This window comes from Crinia signifera, chromosome 3 (assembly GCF_055691185.1).
Source record: "Crinia signifera chromosome 3, ASM5569118v1, whole genome shotgun sequence".
Classification (NCBI taxonomy): Eukaryota; Metazoa; Chordata; class Amphibia; order Anura; family Myobatrachidae; genus Crinia; species Crinia signifera.
In genome coordinates this window covers 116,061,735-116,087,678 of record NC_139219.1, presented here as the reverse complement: position 1 = coordinate 116,087,678, position 25,944 = coordinate 116,061,735, and the positions used below count along the sequence as shown (strand labels likewise).

Here is a 25,944-nt window from a genome sequence, read left to right as displayed (position 1 = left end):
GCGTCCTCCGACCTTTTCATACCCCCACTATCCACGTCGGCGTGGAGTTGAGAATAGAATAGTGTGGCGATCGCAGCGAGCCACCGAGCCCGAAGCGTGGTGAGCGCGCGTGGATACCTGTGAAGCCCGTGAAGGGACGCGTTTACCTGTGAAGGTATCCGCGTCCCCTCGCGGGGCTCGCTGCGCTTGCCACGCTTCGGGCTCGGTGGCTCGCTACGCTCGCCACACTATTCTATTCTCAACTCCACGCCGACGTGGATAGTGGGGGTATGAAAAGGTCGGAGGACGCGTACCGCCGCCCCTCGCGGGCTCGCTGCGCTCGCCACGCTTCGGGTTCGCGTTGATCGTGCGGGTGTCGTTACCAATTTTGGGGGCCATTTCACTGTACAGGGTGCCTATTTGGGCTCTGTGGCCCATTTAACATTGCTTCCTATGGCAAAATCGCATCCATTGAGGCATTGAAGTGAAGAAAAATTTAACATTGATCCCTATGGGAAATCGCGGGCATCGCGTCGGTCGCATCACACCCGTTACTGTAGTGCATGCGATGGCCGCGATGCCCGCGATGGGCGCCGTGCTAGGTAAAGAGTACCGCAAAAAGTGTCAAAAGGTGGTTTTATTGTTACCAACGTTTCGGGGCTCTAAACTGCCCCTTTGTCAAGGTGTACACCTTGACAAAGGGGCAGTTTGGAGCCCCGAAACGTTGGTAACAATAAAACCACCTTTTGACACTTTTTGCAAACCCTGTCGAGTGCCGCTGCTTGCTAGCTACTGTGACTACATCTACCTCCCGGAGGGCACCCAGGTCGTTGACGGAGAAGAGGTCGAGTGCCGGACTGACTGCAATTGTGTATATATATATATATATATATATATATATATACACGATACCCCCTGGGTTTTCAATCCAAGGAGAAAAGCGGCACTCCACGGTCTTGTAGGTAAAAAAGGTTTTAATCCATGAAGTTAAAAAGATACGTTCAGTACATATAAGTCGACGTTTCAAGACCACATAGGTCTTTTCTTCAAGACTTGTACTACAGTGCAGATAGTGCTGTGCTGGTCACTTCATGGATTAAAACCTTTTTTACCTAAAAGACCGTGGAGTGCCGCTTTTCTCCTTGGATTGAAAACCCAGGGGGTATCGTGTATATACTATTACTGATGAAGGCACCCCGGCAGTAAACCTTTTATCCTTGTGAGTGCCGGACAAACAGGACTATATATATATATATATAGATAGATAGATAGATAGATAGATAGATAGATATGGCAATAGTGGCACTCCTGGGGATTTCATAAATAATTGGACACAAACGCAGATTACTTCAACGTTTCGGATTTTACTCCGTTGTCAAGGATAGAACAAGGTACAATGCATTAAAGGCTTACCTAAATAGACTGTACATCAGAGTCTCCTCCCTGGTCTCCCCGTGCTGTATGCCTCGCACTTCCATGTACTTCCTGTCTGGATACCCACGTAACGGAGACGTCACTCGCTCTCACATCATGTGTCTACCGACAGGCGTCCTGGTTGCTGGGCAACAGGACTAAGGCGAGACCTGTAGAGGGATACAAAAAATATCACCATAAACAAGTGCTGAAATGTGCTCAAAAACATATTGAAAATAAACATTAGATGCCCATGCAGCCTGACCTATGTGGGTAAAACCACCTGTCAGTTTAAAACCAGAATGGCAGGACATAGGTCAAGCATTAGAGCATCCTTGGAGGGCAAAGTTGTTAATACAGAACAACCTGTAGCAAGACATTTCAGGGAACAGTGGCATAGCTTAGCCACCCTGAAATACAAGATCATTGATCATATACCCAAAAACAGACGTGGTGGCAATCGGGACAAATTGTTGCTACAACGAGAGACCAAGTGGATACACCGACTGAACATGGTGCACCCGCTTGGTCTCAATGAAGCATGCAGCTTTCACTGCTTTCTGTAGTTTTTTCCGTCCAAACAGTTTATTCTAGCATGCCTTGCTATTCTAACGTTATATTGTGATTTTGTTAACATTGCACTGTAATGCTGTTATGGCCAATATATGTATACCATTGGAGCCTATATTGTTATCTAATAGCGGGTAATTCCCCACGCTTCGCATGGTGATCCTTTGTATTGCGTATTTTATGATCACACATGTCTTTTCATGTTTTTGTTGAAAGCGGTCGCATAGCAACCCAGCCGCAGTCCGGACACGCCGGCCGGCGTGTGTCGCCTGGGGTGACGTCATTGGACCTGGACCGACGGAGGGAAGTGTGAGACCGAGGTGCACAGGTGATTGTGAGTGGGTATATATTTGTTTGTTATACAGTTGTCACTTGAGGCTTGATAGCGGTAATAAACCGAAACGTTGCCAGACGCTGGTGTCTGTTGTTCTTCATTGTTCTAAGAGACCCACGAGTGCCACTACCAACTGTTAGGCGCCGGAGGAGCACCCCGGCAGGGAAGGGGTGTCCGGCTGCCCCAAACGTCGCGTCTGGTTGCTTAGCAACCAGAGACGCTGTAAAGAGATCTGCGGCGGAGGCCGCAGGTAGTAGATGCCGGGGGAGTGCTCCGGCTATCAAAAGGTGCCCGGCCGCCCGTCTTCCATCGAGCGTCACATCTGGTTGCTCAGCAACCAGGGACGCCAGCTCTCAACCTCCGGCGGAAGCCGCCGGGGTTGCCCGGCAACGGAGGACGCCAAGGGGGACAAGCGGCGGAAGTGTCTCTCCCCGCTGCTATGTTGCTGGGCAGCGTGCAGGACGCTGGGCAGCGTGCAGGACGCTGTGCAGCGCGCGCTGTCCCAGCTAGTTCTAATTAGGCAGGCATCAACCATTGGACACTCTCCCTTTTTAAGGGAGCTGGCCCAGTCAGACCGTGCCGGTGATAGCTTCAGTCAGCTGTCATCTGCCTGATCCCTCCTGCACCTGTTTCCCCTGCCTGTCGGTGCCGCTGCTGCGTGGAGACCTCCTTGGCTTCCTGCCAGTTCCCGGAGCAGTAAGTTCCCCTGTAGGGGACCTGGTTCTTTTTGCCTCCTTGCAAGTTGCCCTCCTGGGCATTTCTTTATCTTTGTTTTTTACCCTCCATTCTGGTATTTAGAGGGTTATTCCAGCAGTTGCTGGGTTTTCGGTTTTCCCTATCTTGGGTTATCTGTAGGGTTTTTTTCTGTGTTCCATGTTCGTGCGTTACGTTTCATCGTGTGCTTTTGGTGTGGTGTATTTTTATTGTGTATGCGACGCGGTCGCAGTGGGTGGCGACTAGGTCGCTGGCGCTTTTAGCCGCGTTAGTTAGTTTCGGCTAGTTGCCTTTTTTCCTTAAATTCAGTGAGTGTCCTTCAGTTAGTTTGTCCTTTTGGCCGTACCCTGAGGGGGTCCCCGGTTCTTTGTACTTACATAACTCCTGGCTGCACCGGAGCTAGGGCGGGCTTAACTCGCCCTCCCAAACGTGGCGGCTACAGGCGAAGCCTAGCTCTTGCAGGAACCGGTCACCCAACTCCGGGGGTCAACAGAGGTAGCGTAGGACTCCGCCGTGGCTGTTCTGAACAGCAGTCCCGGCTACGGGTGTATACCCGAAACCTAACATTATCACCGGCCATACAAAAAAAAAAAATCAGTCAGGTGGTTGGGTGTCACCCTCTGAGGTTCCCTGGTCATTGTTTGAACAGTAGCTATGAATCCTACTACCCCCACCTCACCTCAGGCATTTGCTAACCAGCTCCAGGGCCTAACTCAGATGGTCCAAGAGTTGTCGTTACGAGTTAAGTCTCAAGAGGACGCACCTCGGGGTTCACCGGTAACGGTCCCTGAGCCTAAAATGAATCTTCCTGACCGCTTCTCTGGAAACCGCAAAGATTTTTTTAATTTCCGCGAGAGTTGTAAACTTTACTTTCGGCTTAGGCCACAGTCTTCAGGGTCGGAGCGACAACAAGTAGGGCTGGTAATATCATTACTCCAAGGTGACCCTCAGACATGGGCTTTTGGGCTTAAACCTGAGGATCCAGCACTCCGGTCAGTCGATGCTTTGTTTAGATCTCTTGGGTTATTATACGACGATCCAGATAGAGAGGCTTTGGCCGAAAGCCACTTGCGTGCGTTGAGACAGGGAAAGAACCCTGCAGAGGCATACTGTACGGAATTCCGCCGTTGGTCCAATGATTGTGGGTGGAACGACCCAGCTCTCTGGAGCCAATTCCGGCAAGGGTTATCAGATGCAATCAAAGACAGTCTAATTCAATATCCTGCACCTGAGACCCTAGATAAACTTATGGAATTGTCCATAAAGATTGATCGGCGCCTCAGGGAACAGAGATCAGAAAGAGGGGCTGTCCTTCGACCTACTTCAATCGGGTATACCCCGACCGAAGAGGAGGATGAACCCATGCAATTGGGGGCTTTTCGTATCTCCCCAGATGAGAGAGCACGGAGGATGAGCTCAGGACTTAGTCTATATTGTGGTAACAAAGGCCATTTCCTTCGCACTTGCCCAAACAAGTCGGGAAATGCCCGGACCAAGTGAAAATTGAGGGGGTTCACTGTGGTCTGCAACTCATCTCCTCTCGTAACGCGCTATTGGTACCTGCAGAGATTCAGTATGAAGGTATTAAGACTCCGGTATCCGTCTTCATCGATAGTGGGGCTGCCGGGAATTTCTTAGACATCACTTTTGCTAGGAAAATTGGGATTCCCCAATTAAGCCTGGACAAGGCACTTGTCATGAGGGGTCTTGACGGTAGTCCTCTCGGCAACGGGGTTATATCTTCTCAGACACCTCCATTGCGTTTGGTGGTAGGTATCTTTCATGAGGAAACAATTTCCTTTTATTTAACCTCCTGCTCCGCAGCACCTATAGTCTTGGGACATCCATGGCTAAAGGTTCACAACCCTCAAGTGGATTGGCAGGTCGGGGAGATCGCCCGCTGGGGCAATCAATGCTCAGGCCATTGTTTGGTTCACCCGGTACTGATGGCAACTACTTTACTCGAGGGAATCCCTGTCAGTTACTCGGACTTCGCCGATGTTTTTTCTAAAGGCAAGGCAGATAAACTTCCACCCCATCGTTCCTATGACTGCACCATAGACTTGCTGCCAGATGTGCAGTACCCCAAAGCTAGGCTCTATTCCTTGTCTGGGCCCGAGACACAGTCTATGGAGGAGTACATTCAAGAAAATCTTGCCAAAGGTTTCATTAGACCCTCCAAATCCCCGTTAAGTGCAGGATTTTTTTTTGTTTCCAAAAAGGACGGGTCACTCAGGCCCTGTATCGACTACAGGGCTCTCAACAAGATTACAGTCAAAAACACATATCCATTACCCTTGATTTCGGTCCTTTTTGACCAACTTCGCTCCGCTAGAGTCTTTTCTAAGATAGATCTTCGTGGGGCATATAATCTTGTTCGCATTAAAGCTGGGGACGAATGGAAGATGGCCTTTAGTACCCAAACAGGGCACTATGAATACCTGGTCATGCCCTTTGGGTTGTCTAATGCGCCCGCGGTCTTCCAAGACTTCATCAATGACGTTCTCAGAGAGTTCTTGGGGAGGTTTGCGGTAGTCTATTTAGACGACATTCTGATCTACTCCAAAACTCTCGAGGAGCATCGGATGCAAGTTCGACAAGTTCTTCAGAAACTCCGCGAAAACCATCTCTTTGCCAAACCCGAGAAATGCGAGTTTGAAGTTCCTGAGGTATCCTTTTTAGGATATATCATTTCTGCTGATGGTTTCCGCATGGAACCTAAAAAACTGCAAGCAGTTTTAAATTGGGTGCGACCCACAAGCTTAAAGGCCATCCAGAGATTTTTGGGGTTCGCAAATTATTATAGGCGGTTCATTTCTTCATTCTCTGATCTGGTTGCCCCTTTAGTGGACCTCACAAAAAATGCCTCTGTTTGGTCTGTGCAGGCGGAACAGGCATTCATTGCGCTGAAACGAGCTTTCGTTTCAGCACCTATTTTGAAACATCCGGATCCAGAACTGCCATTTGTGGTAGAAGTAGATGCCTCAGAGGTAGGAGCAGGGGCCGTATTATCCCAGAGGGATCCAGACTCCTCATTCCTCTTTCCGTGCGCCTTCATGTCGCGGAAATTTTCATCGGCAGAGGCCAATTATGATGTGGGCAACCGTGAGTTGCTTGCTATTAAGTGGGCATTCGAGGAATGGAGGCACTGGTTGGAGGGGGCCAAACACCAGGTCTTGGTAATTACAGATCATAAAAATCTGCAGTACCTCGAATCCGCTAAACGCCTGAATGCACGACAGGCCCGCTGGGCATTATTCTTTACACGCTTTAATTTTATTATCTCCTTTAGGCCAGGCTCAAAGAATGTCCGTGCAGATGCCCTTTCACGCAGTTTTCTTCCTAAACAAGAGGTGAAAGAGCCTCTGTTACCTATTCTTCCAGGGTCACGGATTCATTCTGGTCTTACACAGACCCTACAGGAGTTACTTCTCCAGGTTCAGGACCAAGCGCCTAGTTCGGTGCCCGTTGGACGCTTATTTGTTCCACCGTCTTTAAGGAAAGAGGTGTTAGCTGAATTTCATGAAAGTAGAATTGCAGGACATCCAGGAATTAAAAAGACCTTGAAACTCCTTGTTCGGAGTGTTTGGTGGCCTGACATCACTGCGGATACGAGGGAGTTCGTTCTCTCATGCCCGGATTGTGCGAGATATAAAACTCCCAGAACTGCGCCGGTTGGGCAATTGATTCCTTTAGCCATTCCCCCCAGGCCTTGGTCGCACATCGCCATGGACTTTGTGGTCGATCTTCCCGTATCATCTGGTTTTCGAGTAATTTGGGTCATTATCGACCGTTTTAGCAAAATGGCTCACTTTGTTCCATTGCCCCAGTTGCCTTCGGCTGAAATACTGGCTAAGTCATTTTTGCGTCATGTATTCAGACTTCATGGCCTGCCCAAGGACATTGTGTCGGATCGGGGGCCTCAATTTGTGGCCCAATTCTGGAGGAAGTTCTGTGCAGCCTTAAAGGTTAAATGCAGTTTGACCTCTGCCTACCATCCAGAATCCAATGGGCAAACTGAGCGACTCAACCAATCTTTAAAGCAGTACTTGCGCTGTTTTGTCTCTAAAACTCAAGATGATTGGTCAGAGTTCCTGCCCATAGCTGAGTTTGCCTATAATAATGCTTATCATTCATCCACCAAAGTGTCACCATTTTTTGTGGTTTATGGGTTTCACCCTAAAGCCAATGCCCTGGGGCCAGAAGAGCCAGTAGTCTCTTCCTCCAACACCTCCAGATTAAGAATAATCTGGAAGGAAGTACATTCTGCTCTAAAAAAAGCTGCGTTCCAGGAAAAGGTTTTTTCAGACCGCTCAAGACGGCCTTGCACTTTCAAGGTGGGTGAGAGAGTTTGGCTGTCTACTCGAAACATCAAGATTCGACAACCCTCAGCCAAATTTGGACCAAAATTTATTGGTCCCTTCACCATTATTAAAAGAGTGAATCCTGTGGCCTTCCGATTGCAGATTCCTAGATCTCTCAGGATTGCCAATACCTTCCACTCCTCTCTGTTGAAACCTGTGAAAGTCTCAAAAAAGTTTCCTCGGAAGATCATTCAGGGAAGAGCTCCAGTAAATGTACACAGGCAACCAGAGTTCTTGGTAGAAAGAATCCTTGATTCCAAATTCGTGCGTGGATCTCTCCAATTTCTGGTGCACTGGAAGGGGTATGGTGCGGAAGAAAGGTCCTGGGTCTCTGAAAAGAACCTACATGCCCCAAGGTTGAAGATGGAATTCTTTCGGGACTTTCCTGCTAAACCCGGTGGTAAGGGGTTGATAACCCCTCATCAAGGGGGGGGGGGGGTACTGTTAGGCGCCGTAGGAGCACCCCGGCAGGGAAGGGGTGTCCGGCTGCCCCAAACGTCGCGTCTGGTTGCTTAGCAACCAGAGACGCTGTAAAGAGATCTGCGGCGGAGGCCGCAGGTAGTAGACGCCGGGGGAGTGCTCCGGCTATCAAAAGGTGCCCGGCCGCCCGTCTTCCATCGAGCGTCAAATCTGGTTGCTCAGCAACCAGGGACGCCAATTCTCAACCTCCGGCGGAAGCCGCCGGGGTTGCCGGGCAACGGAGGACGCCAAGGGGGACAAGCGGCGGAAGTGTCTCTCCCCGCTGCAGGACGCTGTGCAGCGCGCGCTGTCCCAGCTAGTTCTAATTAGGCAGGCATCACCCATTGGACACTCTCCCTTTTTAAGGGAGCTGGCCCAGTCAGACCGTGCTGGTGATAGCTTCAGTCAGCTGTCATCTGCCTGATCCCTCCTGCACCTGTTTCCCCTGCCTGTCGGTGCCGCTGCTGCGTGGAGACCTCCTTGGCTTCCTGCCAGTTCCCGGAGCAGTAAGTTCCCCTGTAGGGGACCTGGTTCTTTTTGCCTCTTTGCAAGTTGCCCTCCTGGGCATTTCTTTATCTTTGTTTTTTACCTTCCATTCTGGTATTTAGAGGGTTATTCCAGCAGTTGCTGGGTTTTCGGTTTTCCCTATCTTGGGTTATCTGTAGGGGTTTTTTCTGTGTTCCATGTTCGTGCGTTACGTTTCGTCGTGTGCTTTTGGTGTGGTGTATTTTTATTGTGTATGCGACGCGGTCGCAGTGGGTGGCGACTAGGTCGCTGGCGCTTTTAGCCGCGTTAGTTAGTTTCGGCTAGTTGCCTTTTTTCCTTAAATTCAGTGAGTGTCCTTCAGTTAGTTTGTCCTTTTGGCCGTACCCTGAGGGGGTCCCCGGTTCTTTGTACTTACATAACTCCTGGCTGCACCGGAGCTAGGGCGGGCTTAACTCGCCCTCCCAAATGTGGCGGCTACAGGCGAAGCCTAGCTCTTGCAGGAACCGGTCACCCAACTCCGGGGGTCAACAGAGGTAGCGTAGGACTCCGCCGTGGCTGTTCTGAACAGCAGTCCCGGCTACGGGTGTATACCCAAAACCTAACACCAACCTTACCTGTGCACATGAGGAGGAACCGGGGCAATTTAATAGAAACATAGAAACATAGAATTTGACGGCAGATAAGAACCACTTGGCCCATCTAGTCTGCCCCTTTTTTAAACATGTTACCTCAAACCATATTTGATCCTTATTTTTTTGTAAGGATATCAATATGCTTATCCCAAGCATGTTTAAATTGTACTACTGTATTTGCCTCTACCACCTCTGATGGGAGGCTATTCCACTTATTTACTACTCTTTCTGTGAAGTAATTCTTCCTCAAATTTCCCCTGAATCTTCCTCCCTCTAGTTTCAGTGCATGTCCTCGTGTTCTGCTGCTCCTCTTCCTGTGAAGAATGTCTCCCACCTGTACCTTGTTAAAACCCTTGATATATTTGAAAGTTTCTATCATGTCCCCCCTTTCCCTTCTCTGATCTAAAGTATACATATTAAGATCTTTTAGTCTTTCCTGGTACGTTTTGTGATGTAGGCCATGCACCATTTTAGTTGCCCTTCTTTGTACAGTCTCTAATGTATTTATATCCTTCTGGAGATATGGCCTCCAGAACTGAACACAATACTCTAGATGAGGTCGTACCAATGACCTATACAGTGGCATTATTACTTCTTTCTTTCTACTGCTGATACCTCTCCCTATGCAACCAAGCATTGCTTTGTTACATTGCCTACCTGCCTTTAAGTCCCCTGAAATAGTGACACCTAGATCCCTCTCTTCCTCAGTAGTTTCCATTATAGTGCCATTTATACTATATTTAGTCTTTGGATTTTTGCAACCCAAGTGCATGATTTTGCATTTTTTGGCATTAAACTGTAGTTGCCATGCTCTTGACCATTCCTCTAATCTACCTAGATCATCAATCATTTGTTTTACCCCTCCTGGTGTGTCTACCCTGTTGCATACCTTTGTGTCATCTGCAAAAAGGCACATTTTACCCTCAATTCCATTTGCAATATCACCAATAAAGATATTAAAAAGCACTGGTCCAAGTACAGATCCCTGGGGTACTCCACTTGTAACCTTTCTCTCCTTTGACTGTACTCCGTTTACTACAACTCTCTGTTGTCTGTCCTGCAACCACGCTCTTATCCATTCAACTATCTTAGAATCCAATCCCAAGCTTTCAAGTTTATTTAACAGTCTGCGATGTGGGACAGTGTCAAAAGCCTTACTAAAGTCTAGATAAGCTACATCTACAGCCCCACCTTGATCTATTACTTTAGTCACCCAGTCAAAAAAGTCAATAAGATTTGTTTGACATGATCTTCCCCCAGTAAACCCATGCTGTTTTGGATCCTGTAAATTGCTGGTTTTGAGATATTCTACAACTCTTTCTTTTAAGAGTGTTTCCATCAATTTCCCTACTACTGATGTAAGGCTCACTGGTTGATAGTTGCTTACCTCTTCTTTGCTTCCACTTTTGTGCAGTGGGACTACATTTGCTGTTTTCCAGTCCTCTGGGATTACTCCAGTAGCTAGTGACTGGTTGAATAATTCTGTTATTGGTTTTACCAGCTCCCCTTTGAGGTCTTTTAGTATCCTTGGATGCATCCCATCTGGCCCCATTGATTTATCCACTTTCAGTTTTGAGAGTTCTGTGAGGACTTTCTCCTCTGTAAATGTACTTGTTTCTCCCTCAGTTTTCTGACTATACTTGCAACTTAATTGTGGCCCCTTCCCCTCTCTTTCAGCAGTGAATACTGAGCAGAAATAATTATTAATATTATCTGCTATTACATTGTCCCCCTCAAGAAAACTTCCACTCTCTGTCTTTAGTCTTATTATTCCACTTTTTGTTTTTCTCCTTTCACTTTTATACCTAAAAAAAGTTTTCCCCCCATTACCCACTGATTGGGCAATTTTCTCTTCAGCCTGTGCTTTTGCACATCTGATTACCTTCTTAGCCTCCTTCTGTCTAACAAGATACACCTCTTTGTCCTTATTTTTCTGCGTCTGCTTAAATTTCTTAAAGGCCAACTTTTTTGCTTTCACAATACTTGCTACTTCTTTTGCAAACCACAATGGCTTCCTTTTTCGTGTGTTTTTCCTAACTCTTTTGACACAAAGTTCTGTTGCTTTTAGAATTGCACTTTTTAATTTTTCCCACTTATCCTGCACTCCTTCCAAGTTCTTCCACTCTGCCAAAGAATCCCTTACAGAGTTTCCCATCTCTACAAAATCAGCCTTCCTAAAATCTAACACCTTTGTTTTTGTGTGCGATGAGTCAGTCTCTGTCTTTATTTTGAACCATACTGCTTGATGGTCACTGGATCCCAGGTTTTCACCCACATTTATGTCAGATATTCTGTCACCATTTGTAAGTATTAAGTCTAATATTGCGTCCTTACGAGTGGGCTCCCTCACCAATTGCTGGAGGGATGCTCCTTGCAAGGAATTCAGCATGTCCCTTCTTCTGGTGGAACTTGCAACAGGCAGCTCCCAGTTTACATCAGGTAGATTAAAGTCTCCCATGATTATCACCTCTCCTTTTAATGCCATTTTATTGATGTCCTGCAATAGGCTCTTGTCAAGTTCCTCTTCCTGACCTGGTGGTCTGTAGATCACCCCTATACGAAAAATCGCCTTCTCCCCTGTTTCTATGGTCACCCAAAGGGCCTCAGTTTTTTCATCAATCCTTTGTATTAAGGTAGTCTTTATACCTTTTTTCACATATATTGCAACCCCTCCTCCAATTCTTCCCATTCTTAATACTCTCCAGAGCAGACTAGAGGAGTGCCCTGACGATATATATATATATATATATATATAGTAAAGGAAATCGCGGCACTCCAAGGAACTTTTTTCAGAAAAATATATTCAAAAGTGTAACACACCAACGGGGTTATAACAAGGGAAGAGAAGAAAGACTGTTATGTACGTGACGCACTGTTAGGACAAGAAAAATTAATAAAATGTAACCTTTAATTGTTTATTTTAAGATTTGAGACATATAAAAACAATTGTCAAGGAGGCAAAGAGGAAGAAACAAAGTGTTTTTAAAAAAGGGGATATAGATCCTCTCAAATTGAACCCCAATGTCCTGTTCCCAGTGTAATTGCTAGATTAGGTGCGTGTCGCTGTATATCTTACAGTGTGTACCCACTCATGAAAAGAACAAATCTGTTACAATTTTCACTTAATTAAGTTACTTTTGTTTAATATTAGTTTATAACACAGATTGCTCCCAAGGACTGTGCAGATAAATTAGGACAGCAAAGTAAATATGTCTGTTTGGTCCTTTTAAACATCAAAAAAAGGGTTGCCGCTTAGTATCTGCACAGATATTGCGCAGTGTGTAGCACAGTCTTAAATAATAACAGACTACGGGGCCGGCTGGTAGTATACGTGCCGTATTTCACATCTAAAATGTACCCGTTAGATCTGATATTGGGAACACAAATCGGCTGTTAGTGTTCTCCGCCATTTGTTTGGTTCCTCTCCGCAGGGAAAGAGGCTTGTACGTATGCCACTGTTCCCGGCTGTGCTGGTAGTGTGTCGGTGTCTGTGGGGAGATCACAGTCAGTGGTGAGGCTGTGATTCTCCAACTCGCAGACCCGCGTCGCGCTCCGCCACTTGACACTGCGCCTAACAGAGGGACGCACCGGCCGGGTGCTGTATCTGCACTGGCGTGCTGTAATCACATCTGAGTCTTGAGAGGTTCTGACCCCACAGCTCCTATCAGATGCGCCCTCTATGAGTGGATATTGTAACGCCCTAAAAGGCTTTGGTCCTGATGAAGCTGGTGGCGACACACGCGTTGACCAGACACACTTAGTGTGTGAAATATCCCCATGTCCCCTTCCCCCATGAAATGTATTTTGATTGATGTATTGGGCGTTACAGTATCCACTCACAGAGGGCGCATCTGATAGGAGCTGAACCACAGAACAGTCTTTCTTCTCTTCCCTTGTTATTGCTCAAATTACTGTTGAAGTGACAGCACACCCCACATAATAAAGTCTATGAATATTGATTGAAACAAGGGGTTACCTTATAAACACTGCCAGTGCAATTGCTCACCCCCCCTCTTTTTGCACCAAGGGGGTTATCCAGGTTGATTTGCAAGGCTGCGAATTCGCAGCCTTGCGAGTCCACCAAATCCCACCCGGCGAACGCACGCCGCAGCAAAGTATGGCTTCGTCCTCACAGCAGCGAATGGATGTTTTGCATAACCATCCATTCGCTTTGCTGGGGTGTCCGCCCACATCATTCGATGGTCACCGACCATCGAATGATGTTTAGCGTGCACGCATATATAAGTGACTTTTCAGTTGCGTATATATACGTGCACGCTGGCGTGGATACGGCCGGGCAGCTGACATCCAGTGATGTCAGCCACCCGCCCCCCACACCCGCGTCACTGCCTCATTTCCATGAGAACGCCCAGCGTTCTCTTGGGAACGCCCATGGAACGCTGGGCGTTCCCATATGGTGATGGAGCAGCCCGGCGCTCCCCGCCCATCTCCGCCCCCCCCCCTCGCTGCCATGGGTGCGTGCACCCGGCAACCCGAAAGGTCGCCATGGGTGCATGCACCATATGCCTGCACATGCGCAGATACCCGTCTGCGCATGCGCAGATGGGCAACATCGGAACTGCGTGCGAATGATCTGAATAAGGCCCCAACATTTCGGAGCACCAACGCTCCTTTTTCAAGGTGAAGTAGCGTAACAATTAAAAATAGCAAATAACATACCTTAAATACAGTGTATGGTCTCCTTCTCCTCCCTCCCCGCTGCTCACGCTGGCCGGGACACTGCCACAGGAAACCGGAACTTGTGGTTGCCTGGAAGTGATGTACTTCTCCGGCTGCTGTGGAGCGCTCTTGGAGTGCAAGCTTGTCTGGTGGCCATGGCAACAGTGCAGCTCTCCTGTATCTACAGGTCCCGGCTGCGCTGTGCAGATAACGGGAAAGGGGAGTAGAAGGTTACAGTGGAATATGTGCATAATAAAACAAACATGGTGTTGCTCAATTCATGTTTATATTAAGTGAGTCCAAATGGATTCTAAGCACTGTTTTAGGAGGCAAAAGTCAGGATGCGCTATGGGGAGTTCCATATCACCATCCTTCGTGAACATCTTCATGTACAAACATGAGAAAGAGATGTTCCTCAATGACCCCCCAGTGGCTGACAAGGTCATTCTATTAACGCGCTATATAGTTGACCTGTTTGTGTTATCGGGAGGTACATCAGAATAGCTAACAACGCTTATAGAAAACATCAATGGAAGACATTCACTTATTAAGTTAACCCACCAGAGTTCCAGAGAAAAAGTCGACTATTTAGATGTAACGGTGAAAATAATCATCTCTTTGTCAAACCCAGAGATAAAAAAACGATTTTGAAGTACAACAGCTTCCATTCACGCCCTTTAAAGGCAGCCCTGCCGCGTTCACAAATGATCAGAGCAGCCAGAATCATCAGTGACTCTAACAACTTACCAGGAGCCTTGAAAAATATGATGGTGAAATTCAAAGAGAGAGGATACAAATACAAAGAATTATGCCAAGTCAAAAACGAAGTCCTGATGTTGGATCGGGAGAGTCTATTAAATCCAAATCCAAGAGAGGAGAAACAGATCCGACTGCCTTTTGTAACTAGACTACACACAGCAAGCGCTATTTTACCTAGGGCAACCAACGCTTTGTGGCCCATTGTGAAAACTGATAAAAGCTTACCGGGATAGAAAGACAAGAAACCAATGCTGTGTTATACCAAAGGCAGGAGTATCAGAGAAACTATCGTACACAATGACATCACAGGCTTCAGCGAACAGACATCCAGACCTACCAACTTCTTGACAAAACAAGTTGGGTGCTACAAATGTGTAAAGTGCACCACCTGTCAAAACATGCTCACTGGCCCCAGCTTTATACACCCCAGCAACAGCAAATCATTTCCCATCGAACATGTGCTGAATTGTTTATCGTCTTACATAGTGTATGTCATCAAATGCCCTTGCGATTTACTCTACATGGGAAAAACCATCAGGCCCATGAGTGACCGTATGGCCTTACATAGGTTGGAAATCCAACAGACCCTCACATGCAAAAAGAAGGACACCCCGGATCAACCAGTGGCAAAACACTTCCAAATGACATAACACAGATTGTCTGACCTAAGACAATATCCCCCAATCCATACGTGGAGAGGACAGAAACGGTAGTCTTTTAAAGCTGGAAGCCAAGTGGATACACAAGCTAAATTCTGCAAGCCCCAACGGACTGAATGAACGATTGCCTCTATCAGTATTCCTGGCTTCCTCAGGTCATCTGAAGCAATGAACATGTACCCTGTATCTCCTTACTATTTAAGGATATTTTATGTTCCTTGTTTCTTTTTCTCCTCTTCCAATTTTTCACTTCATTTTTTTTATTTTTTATTCCAGTTTTCTTATACAGTTCTGGCCAGGTACATCGTGGCTGCGTTGCGCATAAAGTGCGCCATGCAAATCGCGCCTGGATCGCGCCTGCTCCTTGCGCTATAGTCCCGTTATAGATCGCGTTATAACGTAACGTAATCTTGTAAATGTAACCTGCACTTACACTCATTGACCACCAGATGTCACTTTTCCCAAACAGTACAGCGCATGCGTAAAAATCTCTTCTACAAAACAGTGGCCGCCACGACTTTTCACTACGGATTTTGTCCTTACTTTACGGACAGTTTGTACAGTATTTATTCGCAGAAGCAGCTACGTACGGTCATTTATGTAATTGGTACAGAAGCCATGCTAACCTTTGCTATTGCTGGATGACTACTTAAAACATTATTTGAGGACCTACAGTATCATACTTTACACTACGGATTTTGTCCTTACTTTACGGACAGAGTTATTTTCTTTTATTCGCAGCCGCAGTGACTACTGTATGGTCATGAACTGTATGTGATTGGTGCAGAAGCCATGCTAACCATCTGCCAAAAGTAAAATCACAAGCAATAGTGGCCTAGCGGGTAGAGGCACGGCTTCACTATCTCAGTATCAGTAGTTCGATCCTCAGTTGGTTACATTATATTTTTATTTTTGAAACGTTCTTTTTTTTTTTTTTTAAACCAATACAGGTACTGTACTGTAGTTACTGCGAATAAAAGAAAATAACTCTGTCCGTAAAGTAAGGACAAAATCCGTAGTGTAAAGTATGATACTGTAGGTCCTCAAATAATGTTTTAAGTAGTCATCCAGCAATAGCAAAGGTTAGCATGGCTTCTGTACCAATTACATAAATGACCGTACGTAGCTGCTTCTGCGAATAAATACTGTACAAACTGTCCGTAAACTAAGGACAAGATCCGTAGTGAAAAGTGACTGGTTAGCAAAGGTTAGCGAATTTTATCCCGAAACACGGTCCTCAAGGCAAGGAGTTTTACCTGAAAAGCTAAATTTATTTTGCGAAAAAAACCGTTCTCTGTAGCGCAGTATGTACAGTATGGGTATTAACTATCGTGTACATGGAGGCCTGCCATTGTGAATTTTTGTTTGTGGAAAAGTCCGAAAGAATTTGATAAGCACCAACTACTGTAACTACAGTACCTGTATTAGTTTAAAAAAAAAAAAAGAACGTTTAAAAAATAAAAATATACAGTAATGTAACAAACTGAGGATCGATCTACTAATACTGAGATAGAGAAGCCATGCCTTTACCCGCTAGGCCACTATTGCCTGTGATTTGACTGCAGGCAGATGGTTAGCATGGCTTCTGCACCAATCAAATACAGTTTATGACCATCCAGTACTGTACGTCACTGCGGCTGCGAATAAAAGAAAATAACTCTGTCCGTAAAGTAAGGACAAAATCCGTAGTGTAAAGTACAGTATGATACTGTAGGTCCTCAAATAATGTTTTAAGTAGTCATCCAGCAATAGCAAAGGTTAGCATGGCTTCTGTACCAATTATATAAATGACCGTACGTAGCTGCTTCTGCGAATAAATACTGTACAAACTGTCCGTAAACTAAGGACAAGATCCGTAGTGAAAAGTGACTGGTTAGCAAAGGTTAGCGAATTTTATCCCGAAACACGGTCCTCAAGGCAAGGAGTTTTACCTGAAAAGCTAAATCTATTTTGCGAAAAAAAACCGTTCTCTGTAGCGCCGTACAGTATGTACAGTATGGGTATTAACTATCGTGTACATGGATGCCTGCCATTGTGAATTTTTGTTTGTGGAAAAGTCCGAAAGAATTTGATAAGCACCAACTACTGTAACTACAGTACAGTACCTGTATTGGTTAAAAAAAAAAAAAAAAGAACGTTTCAAAAATAAAAATATAATGTAACCAACTGAGGATCGAACTACTGATACTGAGATAGTGAAGCCGTGCCTCTACCCGCTAGGCCACTATTGCCTGTGATTTTACTGCTGGCAGATGGTTAGCATGGCTTCTGCACCAATCACATACAGTTCATGACCATACAGTACGTCACTGCGGCTGCGAATAAAAGAAAATAACTCTGTCCGTAAAGTAAGGACAAAATCCGTAGTGTAAAGTACTGTATGATACTGTAGGTCCTCCAATAATTTAAGTAGTCATCTAGCAATAGCAAAGGTTAGCATGGCTTCTGTACCAATTACATAAATGACCGTACGTAGCTGCGTCTGCGAATAAATACAAAATACTCTGTCCGTAAAGTAAGGACAAAATCCCTAGTGAAAAGTGGCTGGTTAGCAAAAATCCGTAGCGTAAAGTCTTAACGTGGAGCATTAGTCACCCAGTGGTTAAACTATGTATTGCATGGCGTGGTACATAACGCAGGACATAACGCGATCTGCAACTCGCGAGTCAGAGCCCTCAAAAGCGCGTTGTAAACCACGATGTACCTGGCCAGAACTGTATATACACTCACTTTATTCTAGTAATAACAGCCGTAGTGGAGAGCTATAGTTAATAAGGATAAATTATGTTATCCACCTTGGTTGAATTTTAGTGCAACACAGTTGACAATATTTAATACCTTGGGTATTCCATAATTTACATGCCAACAAAGTATTCATGGACACAAAAGGTGTTCAATTCCAGAGTTTATGGCAATGATATTAAACCCAGTAGTTTTTATTAATAAAGCCATTTTATTAATATTGCACATTTTTTTAAAAAAATTCACATATTTTTCCCATTAATATCTTTCACTTTTTATTCCCCATAAATATAAATTTTTTTGCTCACCAGCTATAGTACATATATTGCGGTAAACTCAAGTTTCTATACAGGGTAGAATAATCATATTTACCCCCTAAAACACTGCTTAGAATCCATTTGGACTCACTTAATATAAACGTGAATTGAGCACCACCATGTTTGTTTTATTGTGCACGTATTCCACTGTAAACCTGGAGGGCTGTTAGGGAAAACATTTTTACAGGAAGCTATTTAAAGATGTTTTTTCATTAAGTCCGCGGGGGGCCATTGAGTCCAAAAGATGGATCCAATGGGTCTCCCACTGGAGGAGCTTTCTCAGTCGATCACCCCCCCGGATTGGCATGGGTACATGTTCTATAATGAGATGTCTAAGCTGGGACAGAGAATGATTGTGTGCCCGGAAGTGTCTGGCGACTGGCTGGTCTATATCTTTGCACGCTAGGCAATTTTTAATGGCCGAGCGGTGTGTCGCAGCCCTTTCTCGGAAAGGCCGACTGGTTTGGCCTACATACAAAAGACGACATGGACACTGGATAATGTAAACGACAAATGGTGTGGTGTAGGTCACCACCTGGTTAATCTTGTACTTGTGGCCAGATGTGGGATGTTGGAAATACGTACCAGTGTCCATGTGTCGACAAGTTGTACAGGTGGGGCATTGGTAGCAGCCGGGGGCTTTAATTTGTGTGCAAATGGGTACCATGGGAATCAGATTCGTTTTAACAACATAATCTCTGATGTTGCGACCCCTTTTAAAGCTAGACATAAGAGATGTCCGGGAGAAACATGGAAGGTCTCGATCACTAGTGACCAGTGGCCAGGTGGCATTGAGAACCCTCGGTAGGGCTGCACTGGTGGATGAAAATGTAGTTACAAAAGGGATCTTTTTAGTATCTACCTTACTTTTGCTGGCTAAGAGTTTTGTGCGAGGTATTGCAAGAACTTCAGTTTTCTGCTTCTTGAGGAGTCTATAATCATAGCCCCGTTCTAAAAACCTATGCACTACAACATCTAAAGCCTGATCCAGAGCTTCATGATTGCTGGTGATGCGGGCAATGCGTAGCATGTATTATATATATCTTTTTTTTTTTTAGTTTGCCATGGAACCCAACTACTTGCACATATGGCCAAGAAATACATTTATGATGATTGCACTGCCTAATTTGGTAAGAGATTGAGTTTATCTATGTTTATTAATTTTGTAGAGCTTTGGTAGTTGTGATTAGTAGCTTTATTTGTAATAGGCTCTCTAGAGGTACATTTGTTGATGTCTGATTAAACATAATAGTAATTAATTTTGAAGGTTTATAGCAATTATACTGTCTGGTTTATATAAAAGGAAAATAGGCATACCTTAGTCCAATATCCTAATACAGTATAATCAAACCATGGGCCATAACCTTTTGATTTCAAATGAAGTCTAACCATTTTCTGGGAACCATGCTACATGTGACTGCATGTAATTGGTACTGTTATAGTATAAACCTGTTAAAAGCCCATCAAAATGACAGACACCAGGGCTGGATTATAAAAAGGGGAGGGGGTGTTAGAGGGTGTGGTTATTACTCACACAGGAGTTGTTGTACTCATACAGCTCTCTGGAAAACAGCCAATGACACAGCAGAAACAGCTGGTGAGAGTGGCATCTGCTGGTGGGAGCCGTGGTGTGTGTCTGTACAGAGGTCCATTAGGCAGAATCTAGTGTACTAAGCCTTGGAAATTTATACAGTGGAGAGAAATAAAATACCAGCCAATCAGCTCCTAACTGCCATGCTACAGGCTGTGTTTGGAAAATGACAGGAGCTGACTGGTCGATACTTTATCACTCTCCAAGGTTTAGTACATCTGCCTTACAGTGTGATAAATACAATCAGCCTTTTTTAAATTTAGATACTGAAAAAGTCATAATTAAACAGAATTCTGGAGTTTTGAGACATTTTGTTTACTATGTTTAGGTAATAAATTTTGCACCTTTACCTACTTAAACTATATTTTATGTCCCCAGGATAAAACTTTTACATGCACTCTGTTTATGCCATTTGAAGACTTTGACAAACTCTGTACAGAAGACCAAGTATTGGATTTCTTCAAGACACATTTTCCAGACTCTGTAGATTTAATTGGACAGTAAGATTTTTTTGGAATTTTTATTTATAACAGTTTACAATTAATATACAGTACTAATCATCCTTGTCATTTTGTTTTATAATATCAATGAAGGGGAACTTATTTGAGAGAGCACTGTATACTGTAATCTATACATATGAAAAGCTAACACTGCTCCTCACCTCTATTGGGCTGCTGCACAGACACTGGAGGGCACCCAATGGAGTGCCATTTGGGACACGGACACACACCCCACCAAGTAATGCTTCTATATACACTGCAACCCCATCCTCTTCCCTATTTTGTACCTCCAACATATACTGTCCCATATACACACTGAACCTCCATACTCCTCCATAAAGTCCCACATACATATGTAATTTCCCCCACCCCCTTCATCCCTGCTTGATGTTGCACTGTAATCCACGAAAAATTCCTAGTGTGCGCAAGCACACATGGCCAATAAAGTTGATTCTGATTCTGATATATACAGGGCAACCTCCTCCATACACTGCAACTGCTATATACCACATACATGCACACACAGCCCTGCATAAATTATGTTACAACTCCAGGTTACTTGCCATCCTGGGACTCAGCAACAAGTAGCAGCCATTACCAAGAAATGAATGTACTGCAGGAACCACCAGACCATAGTTGCCGACTTTATTGCTGCCCTCTCCGGGGGAGGGCAGCCAGCTCACAGTGGCGGATCCACAGATGGGCTGCACTATTGGCAATGTGTCTAGCGTGATCGCGGCATTTTGAGGGAAATGCGGGAGGGTTGCCCCCCTTTCTGGTGGGCCGGGAGGGGGACCCGATTTCTGGGACCCTCCTGGCCATTCCAGGAGGGTAGGCAACCCTACACCAGACAGTCCCTCGGCATTGAGGGTGGAGGCACCAGGACATTTGTGGCCATTTGCCAGTAGGGGTAGAAGGCTGCAGATGATCAGAGCCAGCCCTAGCCTAAATTACGCCCTAGGCAATATTTTGGCAGGCGCCCCCTAGCACCACCACTAGTTCCGCCTCTGACCCTGCTCCCCTTTCCCAGCACCATCAACCCTCATCATAGCAGTCATCATTTTGGTGCTCCTACCCGCAATATTTTAAATAGAAACAGTGCACACATTCGGTGCGCAGCCCAAACAGGGGTGTGTTCTTGCTGGGAAATAATGGCACACACTTTATTCACATTATATCATGCGATTAATGCATTTATTCACGTTACATCACACAGTAGTACCACTTTACCTTATATATATTACTCCTCACGTTATTCACATTATACCCTTAGAAAAAAATCCTGAGAAAATATTGTATTTTAAGCACCTCCATGGCCACACTGCAACCCAGCACAAAGCAGTGTGTGGGCAGAGGAGAAGATCTGCAGCTGCTGCTGTCACTTAAGTGGAGGGGGCCATCAGACTTTATCCTGGGTAATTTGTACCCCCTACCCCTTTTTCTCATCACCCCTGATAATTGCACATTATTAATGCCCTTATACACATGCCCCACATAATGCCCATTACACATACAGATGGAGCCGGCGATTCTACCGCCATCCACTGCCGGCAACCGGCTACCGCCAGGGGCGTGCGTGCACGAGATGCTCACAAGCCCCGTGGCAATGGAGCTTGACGGGGGACCCTGCTGCCTCCCCCGCCATCGCCACCGGTCCACCTCCCCTCCCTGACCCCCCCCCCGAACTGGGCAGCGTCTCCCTGAAGCGGAGACGGGCAGGGTGACGCTGCCCAGCTGCCGTGGTAGTGGGACGCACGTGCGCGTGAGACGCATGCGCATCCCAGTGTCTATTGCCGGCGCACGCCAGAGAGGAATCTCTAGCGCGCGCCGGGCAAAGATAAAGCTGGCTCCATCTGTATGTTGCACATCATTAATGCCCTTATACACATGACACACATAATGCCTGTTACACATATGTCGTACATTATTAATGCATTTATACATGACACACATAATGCCCCTTACACATATGCCGAACACTATTGCACAACCAACCTACCCGCAAACAGCACTTGCACAGCCGCTAACACTGTGACCATTGCCTCTGCTTGGATACAGATGTTTCCTCATACATCTTGCCTCAATAATCCATGGAGCTCCTGGCCAGTTCTGCTAAAGTTGGGTGCCTTTTTTTTCTGAAAATTCATTTTATTTGCATTGTTCTGTGACCAAGACACACAAGGAGCTTCCAATGATTAAAATGATATGCGGCATGCCTATATTCTGTGTGCGACTGTGGCTGTACCTGCATACGGAATTCATATGCAGATACAGCCTCACTCACACACAGAATATGCTGCATATCATTTTAATCAGCAGAAGCTGCTGGTGCCCCTAGGCATTCCAAATGTCCTAGGCGTTTGCCTAGTTTGCCTATGCCTAGGGCCGGCTCTGCAGATGATGCTAGTGAGGAGGAAGCATGTAACTGGCTCAGCTGCTTTTATATATACTGCATGCTGGTAGAAGGGACAGGTCCTGTGCTTCCCTCCTGCTTGTATAGGCCATGCCCAGACCTCTCCACCGGGACACGGCGTCTGCAGCGGGGAATCGTGTGCTGATGGATGCATACCAGGGGGAGACCTGCAGATGTACGGTATGCACTGACAACCAGCACATCTCTCACCCATGCCTGCTAATCTTTTACCGGGCTCATATGCCCCCATACAGGACTCCCTGCCGTAGGTTCTGGGTCTCAGTACCACGGTAAGTTGAGCCATTCAGCTACAATTGTACATTTGTACCAGATATAACTTTTATCTAAAGTGCCTTATTATTTTATATATTCAGTGACTGAACATTCTAATTGAGTTGGAACCTGTACGGTATAAATTATAAATATCATCAAAGTTTACTATATATACATATAAGTTCAATTATAAATACAGTTGAAGTAAACAAAAATGTATACGATAGGAAAAATGTATTTTCTTATATAATATTTCATGGGTAGTTTTGAATATATATATATACTGTATATATATATATATATATATATATATATATATATATATATATATATATATAATAACCTTAGGTCCGGCACTCCATGTGACGCAGAAATACTTGGCCCGGTGCCTTCACAAGTAATAGCATGCAGAGACAGAAAGGTGCGGCACTCGGGTACATATAACACTGGAGGCAAGGGTCGTCAAGCAACGTTTCAGTTTATAACTGTTTTCAAGCAGTGAGACAAAAGTGCAATAAACATTTAAATACCTGTGTCGACGCCGCCTCTCACGTGGGGGATGCCGGCCTCCGTGCAGTGACGCCCGGGAGACGCTGACGCGCTGCCGATGATGTCATGCCGTCAGCGTGCTTACCTCCTCGGGAGGCGCGCCGTAGTTGCTTAGCAACAGATGATACACAAGCGGACATACTGGAAAAAAACATAACATACATCGTAAACACCGTGCATATTTACAAAACAGTACCTATAAAAATGTAAAGAGAGCACATAGCAAGCAGCTGTCCCATTAGAAGGACCTTACACTTTGAAACTGTTCATAAAGCGGAACAGCAAAAATTAATGAAAGCAGCTATAGGAGATATAATCATTAAGCCCTTTTGGCTGAATGACATCTAACCGGGCTATCCACCGGTTTTCACACTGAATTAATTTCAGCCCCCGATTACTTCCTCTGATGGAGGGAACAATCGTATCAATCATACGATACCGCAAACTGTTAAGTGGGTGCGCCGCAGTGGCGAAGTGCCGCGCCACAGGTTGGTCGCTGTGGCCGGCAACCAGGGCATTGCGGATGGCAGACCTATGAGCTGTCATGCGAATTTTGAACTTATTTTCGGTCTTGCCGATGTATACCAGACCACATGGACATATGATCTGGTATACAACGAACGTAGACTCGCAATTGAGGCGATGCCTAATTTTGTAAGTGTGCCCCGAATGGGGGTGCTGGAATGTGTCACCCGGTTCAGGGCATGTTTTTCAATGTCCCACTGTAATTGCTCAAACCCGCTAGACGGGACAAATGAAAGTCCTTTACTTAAGAGCTTCAACTCACTAGGAGAGAGCTCATACGATGACAGGTTAAAGACTGTACTTATTTCGGCTTGGGCGGTCTGCCCACTCTGCCTCTGCCTCTTCCTTTGGTCACCGCGCCTCGTGGCCCTCCTCTTGGGCCTCCAATTGTTGCTCGGGTGGTAACCCCTAAAGGGGCCGCGGCTGCAGAGGGACCTTCTCTTTCAGAGGTTGAGCTACCTGTGTCGTGGGAGGAGTCGGATTAGAATCTAGACATGGGTTTTCTGTTACGTCTAAAAAATGGGATTCTGCGTTGATCAGATCCACTGGGATCAGAAAGCCATTTATAGACTGTATGTCTCTCATAGTCCATGGTGACCTTTTGCAATTTTTCTTTTTTAAATTTAATAAGGTCTTTTTTATATTGGGTAATTTGCGTCTGCATTTCCGTTTGCCAATTTGTCTCTTTATCAACAATCAGGGTGGGAAGGTGCGCATCTTCAAATGTAGAAAGCTTTCCTTTGATCTTCTCCAACTCTTTGGATGACTGGTCGATGACTAGCACCATTAGATCAAACGCGCACTTATTGACAATGGCAATCCAGCGCTTGCTGAATGCGGGATCATGTCGGCCGATGGTGGGGCAGTTTTTGACTCTAAATCCCCTTGTGATATATTTCCGTTTGCTGTTAATGCGCATGATGCGGACCATTTGTGAGAATGGTAGGCCGCGGATCAATGCCTTGGGATGGCAGCTTCAGGCCTGCAATAAAAGATTGCGGTCTGTGGGCTTGGAGAAAACGGTGGTGCATAGTGCATTGCATTTGATGTCAATATGCACATCCAAAACATTCATGGATTTTTGGTCCATGGCATAAGTAAATGCAATGGGGCCACCTAACTGGTGGAATTCTTGAAGGATGTTTTCGAATACTTGTTTAGGGCCCTTCCAGACGACGAATAAGTCGTCTATGTACCGACTGAACGATATTGTGTTGTATATCATGGGTTGCCGTAAAACAGCTGCTCCTCCACGGAGAACATCACGATATTAGCATAACACAGAGCTGCGCTCGATCCCATATCGCAGCCCCGTGTTTGCAAAAAGAATTTGTTATCATAAATAAAAAAATTGTTAAACAGGATCAGTTTTAACATTTTGATGATCACTACAATTTGGGCCTCGGGAAAAGCTTTTCTCTTAGTTAAGAATCTGGCTACTGCCTCTAACCCATACTCATGGGGAATCGATGTGTAAAACTTACAACATCTATACCAATTAACCAACAATTCTCTGGCACCAAAGAAATCTCATTAAGAGAGCACAGCTGCTTGCTATGTGCTCTCTTTACATTTTTATAGGTACTGTTTTGTAAATATGCACGGTGTTTACGATGTATGTTATGTTTTTTTCCAGTATGTCCGCTTGTGTATCATCTGTTGCTAAGCAACTACGGCACGCCTCCCGAGGAGGTAAGCACGCTGACGGCATGACGTCATCGGCAGCGCGACAGCGTCCACCGGGCGTCACTGCACGGAGGCCGGCATCCCCCACGGTGAGAGGCGGCGTCGACACAGGTATTTAAATGTTTATTGCACTTTTGTCTCACTGCTTGAAAACAGTTATAAACTGAAACGTTGCTTGATGACCCTTGTCTCCAGTGTTATATGTACCCGAGTGCCGCACCTTTCTGTCTCTGTATATATATATATATATATATATATATATATATATATATATATATAGAAAAACTTAATGTCATGGA

General features: G+C 45.5%; 1 protein-coding gene across 3 annotated transcripts in view; it reads left to right on the top strand.

Annotated features, from left to right (window-relative positions):
- The window catches only part of KMO (kynurenine 3-monooxygenase), a 744,737-nt gene that overhangs the window by 432,281 nt on the left and 286,512 nt on the right, over nt 1-25,944 (top strand). For all 3 annotated transcript variants that reach the window (XM_083176397.1, XM_083176396.1, XM_083176395.1), the window contains 2 exons: nt 19,167-19,238; nt 20,078-20,199. In XM_083176397.1, coding sequence (XP_083032523.1) covers nt 19,167-19,238; nt 20,078-20,199 — 194 coding nt within the window. The remainder of the gene's footprint in view (nt 1-19,166; nt 19,239-20,077; nt 20,200-25,944) is intronic.